This window comes from Danio rerio, chromosome 4, assembly GCF_052040795.2.
Source record: "Danio rerio strain M-AB ecotype USA chromosome 4, GRCz13ab, whole genome shotgun sequence".
In the NCBI taxonomy this organism is placed as follows: Eukaryota; Metazoa; Chordata; class Actinopteri; order Cypriniformes; family Danionidae; genus Danio; species Danio rerio.
The window spans coordinates 69,385,369-69,404,050 of record NC_141024.2 but is presented as its reverse complement, the minus strand read 5'-3'; the positions used below and the strand labels follow the sequence as shown (position 1 = coordinate 69,404,050).

The 18,682-nt window shown below is 38.2% G+C and overlaps 1 protein-coding gene and 1 long non-coding RNA gene across 3 annotated transcripts in view; one reads left to right on the top strand and one right to left on the bottom strand.

Annotated features, from left to right (window-relative positions):
- Positions 1–18,682, bottom strand: part of LOC148682376 (uncharacterized) — a 147,695-nt gene that overhangs the window by 7,193 nt on the left and 121,820 nt on the right. The gene's annotated exons all lie outside the window — the stretch shown is intronic.
- LOC137491252 (NACHT, LRR and PYD domains-containing protein 3-like) overlaps positions 1–18,682 on the top strand; it is a 41,827-nt gene that overhangs the window by 3,744 nt on the left and 19,401 nt on the right. For both annotated transcript variants that reach the window (XM_088649701.1, NM_001444216.1), the window contains exons 4-7: positions 3,494–3,601; positions 5,256–5,340; positions 7,678–7,873; positions 8,357–10,127. In XM_088649701.1, the coding sequence (XP_088505827.1) occupies positions 3,494–3,601; positions 5,256–5,340; positions 7,678–7,873; positions 8,357–10,127 (2,160 nt within the window). The remainder of the gene's footprint in view (positions 1–3,493; positions 3,602–5,255; positions 5,341–7,677; positions 7,874–8,356; positions 10,128–18,682) is intronic.

The following is an 18,682-nucleotide window of genomic DNA, read 5'->3' as shown; positions in this document are numbered from 1 at the left end:
TATCTGACCATTACACATTTATCTGCTGTCTATGACTTTAGATAATGCATCTGAAAACACTCTGGTAGTGAAATATCCTCTTTGTCATATAAAGTTATTAGTAACACACGCCAGAGGATTGATGTTCAGCATCTATTCAATAAAAATCCCAAAGATAAGGTGAAGATCAGAGCAGACTTAGAATAATCCAAGGAACAAGATGGCAGACATGGCAAAACTATAATCCCCAGAACAGAGAGACAGAGATGCCTAATTTATTAATGCAATGTAGAAACGAGCGCAGATATGAGCGTAAACATCAATCCATGACCATGTTCATGTGTGATCAATGAAACATTCTCATACAGATGAGCTAATCATACAGAATGAAAGCTGTTGTCATTTCACTATCACACTCTTAACTGTCTGACATATACACATGTACACTATTATTATTTTCTGTGGCTCTTTTTAAAGTGTTAATGATTAATGTTCAATATTGGGTGTGTTAGCCTAATGAAAGTGATCTTACACCAAACTCCCCGTTAGCCACGTTTCCAGCTATTATTAGACCTGTTTCAGACCTGTTTAATATAGCCTGATATCAGGCCCGGATTAAGAATTCAGAGGCTCCTGGACACAATGGGCCCTATCATACTCTCGGTGCAATGTGGCGCATGGCGCGATGCAATACTTGTTTGCATGTTAAGGATATATATAGGATATAATAAGAATATATATAGGATATAAATATAAAGGATTAAAATATTACAAAACATATTCTCTGGCCTACATAAATATGAAAAATCACTGCCTTCATGCTTTCTTCATCTCAGGAGGCTTTTTCAGTTCATTCATAACAATTTGCTTTTGTATATTGTTATTATTATTACCAGTATTATTTATTATATCCATATTTATATTTTAGTTTAGTTTAGTTTGACTTTATTAATCCCCGGAGGGAAATTCACGTCACAGCAGAGCTCTCCATACTAAAAATAGATAAATAATTTACATACATATAAAAACAATAATAAGATTACATTTCATACTGCACACCTTGGTTCCAAAAACAACGAGTAAACACTTGTACATATCTAATATCTAATTGAAGTTCAGCACAATTCATCTGGTATGACTTTGGTTATACAATCTGATCACTGTTGGTAAAAAAAGACTTCCTGTATCTTTCTCTGTAGCACCGGGGTTGAATTAATCTTTTACTAAAAGAGCTTGCACACGCTTGGACTGTATCAAAAAGGGGATGGCTATCGTGGTTCATTATACTAACAAATTTGTCCAGCATTCGATCCTGTGCAATATTTGTTTTATTTAAAACAAGCTTAGATTTGCCCACCTGTCAGGTTTTAGACCAAATGGGGCACAGCATGTGTTTTAGGATATAACTTAGGTTTTTGAGCACACTTCGTTATTATTGATCATTTTTTCTTTTGCTGGAAATTAGAACTGAATTTAGAAATAGTTTTGAAACAAATCTTTGCGCTTAACAAACTGAATTAATTATTTATAGGCTAATTGATGTCTGTGTGTAAAGGTTTCCTTATGCATGAGAGCGAAAGTGAAAGTAGATCATTAATCTCTCATTCTCACGCAGTAGATGCTCTGTTTAACAGTTTTCTGTTAAAAAACTGTTAACTGTTTGCTTGTGAAATGCTCAGTTTTTCCACTTAGACTTACTTTACGTCCTGTAAATAGCAAATGCGCTTATGGCACGATGCAGCTGGCTCTTAAAGGGAATGGGAGATGAGACTCTGATTGGTTTATTCTCAAAACACACCTATAACTCATTAAGAAAATAAAGTCAACCTTTTTAGACCATGCATCACGGCGCAAAGTGGATTTTCCCGTTTGTAAATTAGCAAATATGGATTCTGACACGCCCTGAAAGCGTTTGCGCCCTGCGCTTTCCGTTTTGTGCATGGACTGTCAAAATAGAGCCCAATGTCTTGTTGGCCCCCTACCTAGACCCGCACCCCTATAGTTGAATAAAAAACTTGATTAATACAATATTTTTAAAAAATAAATTCATCTATAATGTATTGCCCACATGTTTACAATTAAATGTTAATCAAAGGCAGCAACATCAAAGCTCTTCATCAGCCGTGTGGCTCTAAACGTTACTTGCTTTGTGTCAGCCTTTTTAATTTAATAAATATGTATTTTTGGAGCCTTGGTGTTGCCGCCTTTGATCAACATTTAATTTGCACTTTTTGCTGTTTTTTGGCTGAGCACCCAGTTAAGAGGGATGTGCGTGCTTTTGTACAGTTTTTTCCATGTTTAAAATAAAATTAGGTAAAATCTTTGTAGACTAGAAATAATTGTTCTGTAAATCATTTAACACATTTAAAACACACTTTAAAAAATAAAATACCAATACAACTAATGAAAATTAATGGATTTAAATATACTTGTTTAAGTTCACAGAAGCAGTATTAAAAAAAAAAAAAAAAAAAAAAAATATATATATATATATATATATATATATATATATATATATATATATATATATATATATATATATTTAAGGGTATTTTTAAAAGTAAAACTTCTACAAACTTATAATGCATCTGATTTGGCTATAACACCTCTTCAATCCAGTTCTGTGAATCTGAGTCCTCCATAATACACACACTTACTAATGATTCCTATTTCTTCATGATGAAGAGTAGACAAAATCTGATATGTAGTGGGGGGAAAATGGATTTGAACAAGGTTTATGATCGATCACATCAAATTATGTCGCCAATTGCTTTACGAGCTACGCCACTCACGCTGCTGTCTGCTGCGCTCTTCAGTCATGATGTCTCTGTCAGTCAAACGGTGATGGGTTGTAAATCGCTTAACTAGCTTATTCCAACGGTCTGCGCTATTTACACTTATCCTAAATAGACGCTGCAAAATCTGCATTTTCCCCCCTCGCAGGGGCCCCAAGTGCAAACGGGCCTCTAGGTCTATGCCCATAATGCCCATTGGTTAATCCAGCCCTGTCTGATATGAATGTAATGAAAAAGGACAAATCACATCAAAACCTCTCCCTTTCCTTGTCATACTGTAGACAGAAATAAAATAAACACCAGCTGTCTACGCTATTATTCTTTCAGACATCCAAAAAATGAACACAACCTTACAATACAACACTAGTTAGAGTATTCCGCAAGTTCAGAGACTCCAGTTGTGAGCAAATAATGAACAGTTTGAAGTGTGACACAAGTAATGCTTCATTAAGTCCACTGAACACTTAAACTAATCTAACACACATTCAGCTGCTCTAAGAAGAGGCAATACAATTGAGGAATAAAGTTATAGCACTAGCAAATAATTAATTATTCATAATTCCCTATGAGCTAATTGTGTTACAAAGAGACAATCAGGAGCACAAGGGCTGATGGGAAATGAAGTCCAGGAAGATAAAACACTGTGTCCTCTAGTGTTCATAAGAGAGACTGCAGCAGGTTTTGACGCTCCTTTTCTTCTGGTGTGTTTGTGTGTTCAGTGTGAGATCAGGATCATGTGTGTCCAGCTCTGTGTCTCTGAAGAGTGACCGGTCAAAAGAAGATTATCCTCCAGACTTCAGAGAGGAAACACCATCATCTGCTGAAAGGTATTCAGTGTTTTACATTATTGCTCACACATTAACTATTTTGAACATCTTATTTGAACAATCCAATAGAGAGAGCCCTTCCTGAATGACATTAGTGGCTCATTAAGACATTTACAGACTTCTGGTGGCAGATTTAGTTTCTAATCCTGTGACTATTTTCAGTAAATCATCATTTTATATTTCCATGTCAATTTAATGCGCATATATATATATATATATATATATATATATATATATATATATATATATATATATATATATATATATATATATATATTAGGTTAGGTTACTTTATTTATACCCGAAGGTAGATTTGATTTGCAGTCAATAGTCCTCATCTTACAACAGTGCCACACAAAGCAACTCACACAGTAACAACAACAAATGCGCATTAGGACATAAAAACATAAACATAAAGAATAAATAAATAATCACTTTAAGTGTCCACCCCCCTCCCCCAAGTAAATATTTAAAATGATTTAAAATATACAGGTCACTGAAACATCTCTGCTTAAGTCTTATTTAAATGTCTAATGGCTGCTGGTATAAAACTATTTTTGTAACGTTTCGTTTTACAGCTTAATACTAGAAACCTACGACCAGAGGGAAGGAGCTGAAACTCTGAATGTAGGGGATGAGCAGTGTCATTTAAAATTGAATTTGTAATTCTCTTTAGCTGCCTAGTGTACACAGCTTCTAGATTGGCTAGTGACACCCCGGTCAGCTTACTGGACCACTTAACTATTTGATTTAGTGAATTTTTATTCTTGACAGAAAGATTTCCAAACCATGACACCAGAGCAAAGGATAAAACAGATTCAAGAAAGGCGTGATAAAATAGATTCATCATCTGTTTATCGATATGGAAATAATTTAACTTTCTCAAGCAAAATAGTCGCTGTGAATATCGATTATTCACTTCAATTCAAGTTCTTCATCATCGTTTCCTCACTTGTGGAATATAAAAGATGTTTACAGCCAAAACTGTTCAATAAATGTGTCTGAATACAGATTTGAAAAATAATCATAGCTATTGCTAAACTTAAAAGTTTTTTGTAATAATAAACTGTAAAATCAATATATTTCTGTCTACAGCTACTTTCTGAAGTCTTTCAGTTGCTGAACTCAATAGTGACGTGTGTTTAGTGTGTGATTTCTTATCTAGATTTAATACGTGATGCAGCAGTGGCTCTACAGAATGTTGTTTATTTTCAGTGTTTGCAAGATATATGTCTGTATTTGGGGGCAGCACAGTAGCTTAGTGGTCAGCACTGTTGCCTCACAGCAAGCAGCTCACTGGTTCAAGTCCTGGCAGAATCAGTTAGTGTTTGTGTGTGGAGTTTGTATGTTCTCCCTGTGTTGGCGTGGATTTCCTCTGGGTGCTCTGGTTTCCCCCACAAGTCCAAACACATGATCTATAGGGAAATTGATCAACTACATTGGCATTAGTGTATGAGTGTGTGTGAATGAGTGTGTATGGGTGTTTGAAGGGCATTCGCTGTGTAAAACATTTGTTGGAATAGTTGGTGGTTCATTCTGCTGTGGCAACTCCTGATAAATAAGAAACTAAACAGAAGGAAAATGATTGAATGACTGAATATCTGTATGTGTTTGCCTGTAAATGTGTTATTACAGTAGTTTTATCTGTTAACAGTGTTGAATATGAGTCAGCAGATTCAGGAGACGAGACTCACAGGAGACACAAGAGCTTCACAGACAATCTCCAGTCGATCTTCCAGGTAGGAAAAACTCATTTTGAGTCATAAAATAAGTGAAATAGCAAAAAGCTGCTTTCTAGTTATCACAACTTGTTTTGCTTTTATTTGTTTATGTAATAATAATAATAATAATAATAATAATAATAATAATAATTATTATTATTATTATTATTATTATTATTATTATGTCTTTCTGGAATAATTTAATGTTTCTGCTTCATCAAAGATGATGCACTAGACATGCATACCGTATCTTCATATCACATTATCTGCAGGGATTGACTTTGGAAAGAATAGTAAATCACTTGCAGAAAGGACACATTAAAGCATAAGCAGATCTTCATCATTCTTCATCATCTCATTCATTCATGCAGCAGCTTATTTTGAGCCATACAGAACTGTGCTTTAAAATGGTGATGGTTGAGGGAATATTATTGTTAACAATGAGATAGTTTACATGATATATAATAATGAATGTACATTATTTATGTGTAGGGCAGAGTGATGCATCCAATATTAGCGATAATATTGGAATAATTTTGACGACGATGTAAAATTTTTTAAATATCACCCATATTAATTATTTTAATATTACGCTCCCCTTAAGCATTACTGTGTGCACTGGAGGCGTGAGGTAGGGTCTTATTTAACACATTTGTGAAATGCAGACTGGAGATGACAAACAGCACAGTAGAAACAGACGGGAGGAGATGATGAATTAGTCCCCAATAGAAACACACTCTGTAATTTCAGGATGGTCACAAAACACTCTTAAAATAATCGTCATGTGATTAGCCCGCTGATGAGAGTTCTGCTTTGCACTCTTCATACAGATTTCTAAAATAAAGAGCTTTTGTTTTCTAAATGAGTTTGCTCCTGAAGATTCAGCTGTTTTCTCTGACATGTTTGCCAGTCATGTTGACAGAAGACACAGAAAGAGGAACGACTCCCTGTCAGTTTCACTCATTTTACAATAACTTGTAGTTTCAAGAGTTCACACTTAGCTGATGATTTACAAAGCTTATTTGGCATACTGTCCCGGGAGAGAGCCCCGAGCTCAAGGGCTCCTCGAGCCCGGGGCTTCCTCCCGTTGGCAGAGCGAGAAGGGAGCCCGAGCTCGGTGGATCTCAGAACTCCCCTGCTGCTGTAGCTAAGGGAACGTAAGGGATTAGACAAGCTTGATTGTTATGTATGTTGAATGCCTTTGGATGGTGGAAGGAAACCGGAGAACCCGGGGAAAACCCACGCGGACACGGGGAGGACATACAAACTCCCCACAGAAACACCCACCTGTCCTATGGAACTAGGGCCGGCAGTATTCTTGCTGTGTGGCTCGCAGTGCTTACCACTGGACCGCCGTGCCGCCCAATCACAGGTAAAGGAGAATAGGGGAGGAGGGGGGTTTCTTCCAAACGAAGATAAAGTGAACTGAAAACTGAGGCTATTTATAGTGGCTTAGGGCTCATATGATTGGAAGATTAGTGATTAGCAAATGCGAGACTGGCCGTGATAAATCATAAGCACGTGATCCTCTCGAAATTAGTTTATGAATAAACTTCACTTAGTTGTAATCATGAATGTACACAACTAAAAGTGATAAAAACCTTTACTGTTCACATCTGTGTTTGTCCCATTAACATGATCAAAATGAGTATTTCAGCTCTTTTTATGGAGATTGACATCATATATCTGGTGTGCATTACTCACTAATAAATCAACAGACCAGAGTCAATTTCTCCATATATCAGTGTAATAGACGTCTAAACACAGATGGCTTGGTTAAAACAGGACTACTTTGTGTGTAGGACTAGTCTCTTAAACATTTTACTCAAAGAATGTGATGTGTTTTGATGTGATTTTTGTCTTTTGTAGCTGTGAAATATCTGAAATCATTCAGCAGTAGTGATGGGTAAAGGGGCTCACACACCGGATGCGCCTCTCGGGACCACAAAGCACAGCACGGCCACACACAGATTTCTATTAGGGTGCCTAGCTCTGACTCAGGACAATTAATATTTCGATTGCACCCTCTGAATAGTTTTATTTTAATGTGAATTTGTGCGTCTGGTGTGTGATACTTCCAGCTGTTTGTGCTGTGTCACAGCACTGAGTGGGGCATCTGGTGTGTGACTCCCTTATGTGTAATGTGCTCAAAACCTGCTTGGATGTACTTTAACTGTGTGTTTATCTGAAAATAACCTTTGAATGTTCAGCAGCTAATCAGAATCAAGCATTTAACAGACTCATAGTATACTGTTTTTTAATGTATTTTCATTTCTTGACTAGGTTGTGTATGAACAACTGTGTGTGAATTAATATTTTGCTTAAATATTGTTCTTCTCTTTTCTTCACTCATAGAATCTTGAGAGTAAAATGATCCGATTTCTGAAGAACGAACTGGAGAATTTTAAGAAAATCTTACAAGAAGAAAACAGAGAAGAGTTCGTAAAGGAGTTTAATGAGAACAGATGCATTATCACAGAAGCAGCTCTTGATCTCACACTCTTCTTCCTGAGAGAGATGAAGCAAGATCAAGCTGCTGATAATCTCCAGGGTAAGAGACTCATGGCTAGACCCACACGAAACCTGCAGATTTCCACAGATGTTAAGTCCATCATCAAGTCTATTTATTTACTTTTTATTTTGTATGTAAATTTATATTCATTAGGTTACTTAATTAATTTCAGTAATATTGTTGATTGATATGAAAATGTTCATATGATTTATTTACAGTGCAGTTTAAAGTGTCATGTTTTCTGTTCTTTAGTAGATCTGTTACATAAGAGTCTTGAGCTTTGTTTACCAATTAAGTGGATCTAATTGGATTTGTATTGTTAACATTAAATATAATTATTTTATAAGTTAAAAGGTTTTTTTCATATATTATGTTTTTAGTTATGATACTACACAATTTTCCTCAGAAATAGGAAAAAATAGTCTGTAAGTTCTGTCTGGCCCTACTCATGGCGATCTGTCAGACTGACACTTACAAATAGTTCAAGACTAAATCTCTCTGTTTCTTTGCTCCTGTGTTTAGATGAGCTGTTCTTCATTAATCAGCTTAAATGTAGCCTGAAGAAGAAATATCAAAGTGTGTTTGAAGTAATTGCTCAGCAAGGAGACTCCACACTTCTGAATACCATCTACACAGATCTCTATATCACTCAGGGTGCGAGTGAACAGGTCAACACTGAACATGAGATCAGACAGATTGAAGCTGCTTCCAGACGTCATCAGTCACTAGAGATACAGGTTGAATGCAAACATTTGTTTGAAGCAGCTGAACAAGACGAGCAGATCAGAACTGTCCTGACAAAAGGAGTTGCTGGTATCGGGAAATCAGTCTCTGTGCAAAAGTTTGTTCTGGATTGGGCTGAAGGGAAAGAAAATCAAGACATCAGCTTCATATTTCCTCTTCCATTCAGAGAGATGAACTTAAAGGAGAAAGAAAGACAAAGTTTAAAAGACCTCATAACTCAGTTTTTCCCAGAGACTGAAGTACTGGACCTTACAAGAAGCACACGATTCAAAGTCCTGTTCATCCTTGATGGATTGGATGAATGTCGTCTTCCTCTGAACTTTGCTGGTAATGAGACGTGTGGTGATGTATCTTCAGCAGTCTCTCTGGATGTTCTCCTGACGAACCTCATCAAGGGAAATCTGCTTCCTTCTGCTCTCATCTGGATCACCAGCAGACCAGCAGCTGCCAGTAAGATTCCTGATGACTGTATCGACCGGCTGACAGAGATACGAGGATTCAATGATGCCCAAAAGGAGGAGTACTTCAGAAAGAGACTCACAGATCAGAATCAGGCCAGAGAAATCATTGATCACATTAAACAGTCAAAGAGTCTCTTTATTATGTGCCACATCCCAGTCTTCTGCTGGATTTCAGCCACTGTTCTCCAGAACATACTGAAACTGAAACACAGGGCTCATGCTGAAACACTGCAGGAATCTCCCAAGACTCTGACACAGATGTACACACACTTTCTCCACTTTCAGATCCAGCAGAGCAGAAGAAAGTATGATGGAGAAAACACAGCAGATGTCTCCTGGGATCCAAAGCTCATCCTTTCACTGGGGAAACTGGCCTTCCAGCAGCTGGAAAGAAACAATGTGATCTTCTATGAGAGCGATCTGAAAGACTGTGGCATTGACGTCTATGAGGCATCGGTGTACTCAGGCATGTGTACCCAGATATTTAAGGAGACAGGATTTGTTCTTCATACCATGTACTGCTTTCTTCACTTGAGCATTCAGGAGTTCATTGCAGCCCTTTATCAACATCTGGACAGTGAGAGGAAGCGTGGATTTATTTTTAGACAGAAAAGCAAAAATAAATGTATGATTGATTTGCTGAAGACTGCAGTGGACAAGGCTCTGGAAAGTGAGAATGGACATCTGGACCTTTACCTTCGCTTCCTTCTCGGTCTGTCACTCCAGTCCAATCGACAACTCTTACGAGGCCTGTTGACACAGCAGGATGACAGAGACCAGAGCAAAGAGGAAATAATTGCCTACATCAAGCAGAAACTTGAAGGGAATCTGTCTCCAGAGAGATCCATCAATCTGTTCTACTGTCTGAATGAACTGAACGACCAAACTCTGCTGAAAGAGATTCAGTCTCACCTCAGTAGAGGAAGTCTGTCATCTGCTCGCCTTTCACCTGCACAGTGGTCTGCTCTGGTCTTTGTGTTGTTGACCTCAGAGGAGGAGCTGGAGGAGTTTGAGCTTCAGAAATTCCAGAGATCAGATGAGTGCCTCATCAGACTATCAGCAGTCATCAAAACCTCCAAAAGAGCTCTGTAAGTCAAAGTCCTTTTGCTTTCATCTGTAGAAGTCCATCTATTAGCCCAATGATGAAACTAACAGCATGGTCGAAGGTTAAATGCAAATAAGCCTTTTTTAGTGCTTCTGAAAAAAAAATTGTGTTATTTATTAGAATTTATTTATATTCGTTTTTTAGCTCCTAATTTAATCTGACTCCAATTTTAAATGACTGTCAAATTTAAACGGTATTTCAATATGTAAAAATGAATCAAATTCATCATTTATGACTCAATTTAGAGTTTTGATTTATATCTGTTCCCATACTCTTCAGTTATACGTTCATTAGGGACCAAACGTCGCTCAGACTTTCACACCCGGGTTTGCGTGTCTTCTCATGGACAGTATGTCGACACTCTAAAGTTAGTCAGAGGATGTAGGGTTAGCTAATACTTTAATAGTCTGGTTGCAAACTGCTCACTCATCCTAAAAAGAGTAGTTGATTTAGCCACTTCCAGACAACTTTCTAATTTCAGCGATTTTATGATTAAAGATCTCCATGCTGTCGTGTCAAAACTGCTCCGTACAGTCAAATGTGTCTTTAGAATCAAAAGTGTAATCATGTTGAATCATAAAGGTAGTGCAGACTCCACTTAATCTACTGGGCCCGGTTTTTCAAAAGTAATCCACTAGGATTTTGGATAAGGGATTGGATCAAATCTTGAAAATGGGTTTTTCAAAAGAAAAAACGGATTACATAATCGGATTAGATCACATAATCCAATCTTGGTTTTGATCCGGATCAAACCTTTAGTTTGGGTTTTTCAGACCTTTTTTGTAGGAGTTGGATCCCTTTGATCCAAAAAACCTGGATTAAACTGATCCCATCAGAAGGGTGGATTTAGCGTGGATTTCATGCCCAAAATGTAATGAAAACTTAATAAAAAAATTATTAAATAAAACTATATTTGGATAATGCAGTATCTTACGAGATATACTATTTATTCACAAGTATTATTTTAATTGTTCATCTGTCAGGCTATAGTAATTATAAGCTTTAACGTATTTAGCCTTTCAGTATAGGCCTACAGCAAAATAGAAAGAGTTTGGCCTCATGAAATAATCCCCCAAACAGCTGTCAAAATTGACCAAAAACAATACATTTTATTCTGTTACTAATTGATATATCTATATCTATATATATATATATATATATATATATATATATATATATATATATATATATATATATATATTCATCACAATGGAAAATATTTTGTGTTTAGACTATTTATTAGTGATCCATGATTACAGAATAACAAAACAAAAAATGCAAATTAATTGCAATGCGTGATTTTTGAAATCACTTTTAACAATTGTAAAAAGAGACTGGGCTGAAGTTCAGCTTCATCTGGCAAAGGAACAACTGACTCTGACCAAACTGCAGCAAACCAAGACCACATTTGAGATCTGCCTCCTAAAGAATACGGTCAGACAAGCTGCTCCCTCCACATCAGATGAGGAAGTCTGACATTATTGTGGAGGTTTCAACATTGTCTTTTTTTTATTCAATACATCTATGTTTGAAACTTATTATAAATATCCTCAATGTACAGTGTTGTAGATCTCAGATAAGCGGACTGCTGAAAGAGGATGGGGTGCTGTTTTACTTGCTTTTATTATTTATTATTATAATTATTTTATTATTTATCAAATTTTGTTAGTTTTCATTTCAAATAAAAATAAAGTTATATTTACCCCACACTGGCTATTCTACTTGTTGCTCTTTACATAGGCCTATCTATCCACCTACATTGTGATTGAGCACTGGTTATCCAGATTTAGTGATCCTGAAAAGTTCCTATCTGGATCAGAATGATCCAATCCAATGTTTCTTTGAAAAACTGGCTCAAAAAGTAAGCTGGATTACGTGATTACGGATCGCAAAAACAGGATTACTAAATCCAGATCAATTTTATCCGGATTAAACATTTTGAAAAACCGGGCCCTGGATATAGATTAAGAATTATATATATATAGATATAGAATTTAGAATGATTTAAAACTTAACATTTTATTTGTCAGGTAAAATAGTATTATGCTAATTACATAATAAAATCATCAGGAAGCCAATTCAGAAATGAGACTGTAACAAAACAACATCCATTACTCAAAGATAAATCAAAGACTTAGAGATGCATACCTGACCAGAGAAGGGATAGTTTACCCAAAAAGTAAATTTACTAAATTTCACTAAATCTTAAATGGTTATAAACCTTTCTAAAACTTTGTTTCTCCTGTTGAACATAAAAGAAGATGCCTACCATGTAGGTCAATGGCTGATGGTTTTCAGCTGTCATAAAAAGACTATTTTCTGTTAAATGTGATTAAAAATATCATATAGGCTTGGAACCACTTGAAGGTGAGTAAATCTTTGGGAGAACTATTGTGGTATTTAGTATAGATTTGTAAATAAATATCAGCCGGACAACTCTGCTTAGCTCCACACTACTTCACTTTTATTTCTCTTCTCTCCCTCTCCCTTACACACACCTCTCCTGACACCTAGTGGTCACAAACAGTAGTAATAGGACTGAACATTAAACAACACAACATTTTCCCCCTTTTTTAAATTAGCACTAGGGAAGGTGTTTAACAACCACTCTACCAACTGAATTCACCAATTTATCAGTTGTGAGGTTAGACTTAACCAATATGCGTATAATAATAATAATTATTATTTCAGCAACGATACAAACTTAAGCATAACTCCACTGTGCATGTAATAAGAAAACAAAAACCAATGTAGAATTACTATTCAACATGTAACCCCTTAAGGCTTGCAACTTTATAACACTGATATAGCATTGCTATAGTGAGGAATGTGCATGCGTAAATTGTTCATGTTACAAAGTCTTTGTGCCAAACTGGTGGCCGTCTGGTTCGAGGATGTTTCTGGTTTTCAAGTGCAACAACTGATTTAGAGGGTCCCGTAGATTCATTATTAGAGTTGCTTTGCACAGGACATGGTGACAGGTGAACAGCGTTCCAGACTTTTCCATCATCCAGAATATATGTGTCTTGGCTTTTTTTTCCCAACACCATACGTGGTGAACTGAATTTCCCCCTGCTCTTTTTTACATGAGTGGGTATCCTCACACGCACTTTGTCACCTGGTTGTAAGGCAGATGGTTGTGCAGCCCGTTTTTTGTCAGTATATATTTTGACTCGAGCTTGTCGCGCCTGAACATGAGCTCGCACCGTAGCGTCGGTACAAGCAGGAGGCCTAGTGGGCAGAATGTCCAAGTTCGTTCTAAGTTTGCGTCCCAGCAAGAGTTCACTAGGAGCAACGCCTGTGGTGGCATGAGGTGTAGTACGATAGTGCAACAAGAAGTCCCTCACTGCCTTTTTCCATGGCTTTCCTTCCAAGCTTGCTGTTTGAACCCAATCCTTCAGGACACGGTTTATACGCTCCACAGCACCATTAGCTTGTGGAAAGTACAGGGAAGTACGCACATGCTGGATATTCCTGTTTGTCAGAAACTCTGCAAAAACCAGAGATGTAAATTGCACACCATTATCAGTCACTATTTCCACCGGGTTACCAAACCGGCTGAATGTTGTGGTGAGATATTCAATTACAGTGGTAGTAGTGACATTACTGGTGAAAGCTATCTCTGGCCACTTACTGTAGTAGTCAACTAATGTGAGTGCATACCTGCAATCCCAGGTTCCTAACTAAAATGGTCCTACAATGTCCAATCCAACCTTTAGCCAGGGTGCGACTGGAAATGGTACAGGCTGGAGAGGAGGTGTATGCGTTTTCGCACTCTTGTCATGAGCTTGGCAAATCTGACATTATGCAATAGCAGACTGAACTGAATTATCCATGCCAGGCCACCAGTACAAGTCACGGAGCCTCTGTTCTGTTCTAACAATACCCTGGTGGCCCTGATGAGCCAAGTTAATTAGGGACCCACGCATCGCTATAGGCACCACCAAGCGGTACGAACCTCTAAAGACCAAGCTGTCTTGTGCAGCCAGTTCATCCCTGATGTGAAAATATGGTGCCAGCTCAGGTTGAAGGTTTTTCTTGCTGTTAGGCCATCCTGTAAGTAGAGGCAGTCGCAATGCTGACAATTCTGGACATGCAGCGCATTCCTTGGAGAACCCTTCCAATGAAAAAGCACGAGGTTCAGCAGAAATAAATGCTACCATGTCAGGTTTGATAGTAGAGTTAGTGTCCTCACAGGTAGGTAAAGGCAGGCGTGAGAGACAGTCTGCTGTGACGTTCTCAGAACCCGGCTTGTAGGACACCTCATAGTTCAAGCAAAGAAGACGGGCAGACCATCTTGCAATGCACATTCCAGCATGACCCATACCCTTAGTTGCAAGCAAGGTAGTTAAAGCTTGATGATCCATTCTAAGTGTGAACCATCGGCCCCATAAAAATGTTCGCCACCGTTCCACGGCCCACACGCAGGCCAGTGCCTCTTTCTCCACAATGAAGTACTTCCTCTCAGCTGTTGAGAGTGTGCGAGAGGCGAATGCAATAGTACGCTCAGAGCCCCTAATCCATAATCTGAGGCGTCACAGGTTACCAGTGTATGCAAAACTGGGTCAAAAATCGCAAGGGCCGTGCTGTTAACAATGAGCTCCTTTAATTTCTCAAAGCTCCTCTGAGCACTCTCAGTCCAACTGAAGGATCCATGTTTCTTAAGCACGCCCTCATAGGCTCTACCTTTGAGGAGTAGTTTGGCACAAACCATGAATACCAGGATGTCAGTCCAAGAAATGAACGTACTTTGGCTGCATCCGTGGGGGTTGGTGCTTGCAAAATAGCCTGGATATGACAATCGTTGGGTAGCAGGCCTTGTGCCGTGATAGTATTTCCTAAGTAAGGAAGGCTTGTGCAGCTGAACTTGCATTTATTATGATTTAGTGTGAGTCCTGCACGTTGTAATGCCATTAACACAGCCTATAGGTTGTGATCATGTTCGGCTGGTGTGCGTCCATACACAATGACATCATCTAGATAATTCTGAACTCCTTGAAGGCCTTTCAATATTGTAACCCTTATTTTTTGAAAAGCGGCTGGTGCTGAGGCCAGTCCATATGGGACCCGACGGAATCTGAACAATCCTTCATGAGTTATGAAAGCCGTCAGATCTCTGCTGTCCTCGTGAAGTGTCACTTGGAGGTGTGCATTGTTTAAATCAATGCTTGAAAATATGGTGGCTCCCCTTAACTCAGTAAATAAATCCTCCATGTGTGGGAGTGGTTGGCTGTCAATTATTATTGCTCTGTTGGGCTCCCGCAGGTCCACACATAAGCGAATTTCTCCATTTTTTTTCGTAGTCACCACAATAGGGGACACCCACAGGGAAGCATCCACCCGTTCAATAATGCCTTCAGGTTGTAAGCGGCAAAGCTCTTGAGAAACTGCATTTCTCACTGATAAGGGGAGTCTGCAAAGTTTTTGTTGTACAGGCTTTACTGAGTCTTTTATTTTCACCTGGTGTACAAAGCCTATAGCACAGCCAATGCCCTCTTTTGTTGTTGTCTTTATTTGTTTCACTGTAGTAGTAGGAGTGGGTGGAACCAATTCATTCCCCGCAGTGTGAATATTTAAGCCAGAAACTAAGTCCATACCCAGTATAGGGGTGCCTTTCCCCACAACATAGATGCTAGTGCTTGATACAGCATTACCATAATGCACCTGCACCGATAGACATCCAAGTACAGGCAGTGCTGCTTTTGAGTATGTCACCAATTTCAGTTGTGGGCGTCGTAACAGTGAAGAGCTGAAATGTTGTTTATAAAGGTGATGAGGAAAAATAGAGACAGCCGAGCCAGTGTTGACGGTGAGCTCAATCGGCACTGGGCCTAGTTCGTCTGTTTCAATGTTTACAGTGCATTTTATTTTATCACAGAGTGACTTCCCTTCCACTTCAAGTACATGCACAATTTCAGGGACCTCCATCTCTGGAGCATCAAGTAATTGGACTTTTCTCAGAGCGGCAAACTCTTGCAAAATGTCCTAATTTTTCACATTTATTACACGGGGACTTTAGCAGCTGGACAATTTGGAGCATTAGCCAGATGGGAAGTAGACCCACAGCGGAAACAAGCTCGATTAACCTGTGCAGTAGTTTGTGATTGTTTTTTACTCACATGTTTCCCCCGGAATTTTAGACGCTGTGGTGTCCTGCCATGCTGAGCAGATTTTATTTCGTGCACAGGGGCCGCATCTAATGTTTGTGCGTGCTCCACGGCGGTCTCTCTTTGACCCGCTAATAACATTGCATCCGTCAATGTTAACTGCGGCTGTAATAAAAGCCGTTCCCGAATACGTGGAGAGAATGCTTTCTCTACCAGTTGATCTCAGATCATTCCATCCGTGCGATCGCTGAAGTTACAGTATGTACTTAGCTCACGTAAAGCAACAACATAGTCCTTCACGGATTCATCCGGCCGCTGTGCACGTTGTCTGAATTTGTGTCGTTCCACGACGATGTTTGTAATCGGCTGAAAGTGTTCTTCAAGGGCTTTAAAAGCATCAGTTAGATTCTGACCTGTATTGGGTAACGTATAGAAAACTCTTAAACCCTCGGCTCCCAAGCACTGTAGTAAGACAGCACGCTTCCTCTCTTCTGGCCACCGATCTCCTGTAGCATCGATTGCAACCAGATAGTTTTCAAACATCTTCTTCCACGTATGAATCGGAACTGGGGGCTGGCCCAGGCATGTTAAAAACATAGGAGGTGTAGGTAAACTAAGTGCTGCCATCCTCGTCGCCAAAAATGTGGTATTTAGTATAGATTTGTAAATGAATATCAGCCGGACAACTCTGCTTAGCTCCACACTACTTCACTTTTATTTCTCTTCTCTCCCTCTCCCTTACACACACCTCTCCTGACACCTAGTGGTCACAAACAGTAGTAATAGGACTGAACATTAAACAACACAACAACTATCTTTTTTTTGTTTCAATATTTTTTATTGAGTTTCAGTTTTTCAAATATGAAAGAACAACAATACAAACCCCAAACCCATACCAATCCAACAGCGGGATAGCGCTCACATTAGCCAAAAATTAGCAAATAAACAATTGTACATGTAGGTTTAAATACAAATACAAATAAATAATAATTATTATAACCATAATAACAATAAATAAATAAATAAAAAAACACACAAGAAAAATTAATAAAAACATAAAAAAAAAATTAAAAATTAAAAAATTAAAAAAAGGAAAAAGCATTTATTCAGCTAACATATAACCATACAGACCATATGTAAAATCAAATTATTTGAGATTTTCCACAAAATCAATAAAAGGTTGCCACACCTTAAAAAATGTTCCCTCCGACCCTCTTAATGAAAACCTGATTTTTTCTAAATGAAGACAAGACATTTCTCTAATCCACTGAGCATGAGTGGGAGGATGAGAATCCTTCCATTTTAGCAAAATAGCCCTACGTGCCAATAAAGTCGAAAATGAAATGATTTTACATTTTGAAGAAGGCAACTGTATATCCTCTGAAGTAACCCCAAACAGTGCCACCTGTGGATCTGGATCCAGCTTGTGCTGAAGAATCACAGATAACGTGTCAAATATTAACTTCCAGAAATGCTCTAAGTTGGGGCAAGTCCAGAACATATGAAATAAAGTGCCTTCAGCACAATTACATCTATTGCACAAAGGACTGGTACCTGGAAACATTTGGGCTAATTTAGTCTTAGAGATATAAGCTCTGTGCACTACTTTAAATTGAATAAGGGAGTGTCGGGCACACATTGATGATGAGTGAATTTTTTTAAGAATATCGTTCCATAGATCATTCGAAATTGAACCACAAAGATCCTCTTCCCAAGCACTCTTAATGTTATCTGTTAGGGTAGATGATTGGTTCAGAAGTAGATTATACAACATAGAAATTGAGCCTTTAGCTAGTATATTACAAGAAAGAAAATAATCTAAATGGTTTCCAGGGAGCAAAACAGGAAATTCCGGTATGAGGGATCTAACATAATCTCTTATTTGTAGGACTCTGAAAAAATCAGACTTAATCAACCCGTAATGTGATATCAACTGATCAAAAGATGCAAACACTTTGTCTATGAATAGGTCTTTAAAGCATACTATTCCCTTATCGTACCAACTTCTGAAAGAACTGTCTTGCATTGAAGGGGGAAAAAAAGGATTTCGAGCTATAGGGCTGAGAAGAGAAAAGCTATCAAAACCAAATGACCTCCTAAACTGAATCCAGATCCTTAGTGAATGTTTCACCACTGGGCAGTCTGTAAAATTGTAAGAAATCAATTGCCGCTTGGCCGCAAGTAGAGCCGGAAGAGAAATTTGATTATGAGCATGCATCTCCATATCTACCCAGGATGGTTTATTAGGCTGCAAATGATATTGCCACCAATACAGTGTATTACGCATATTCGCTGCCCAATAATAAAACTTAAAGTTGGGCAAAGACATCCCACCCTCACACCTGGCCTTTTGAAGGTGTGCTTTCTTCAACCTAGGATGTTTGCCATTCCAAATGAAATTAGAGATGACTGAATCTAAAGATTTAAAAAA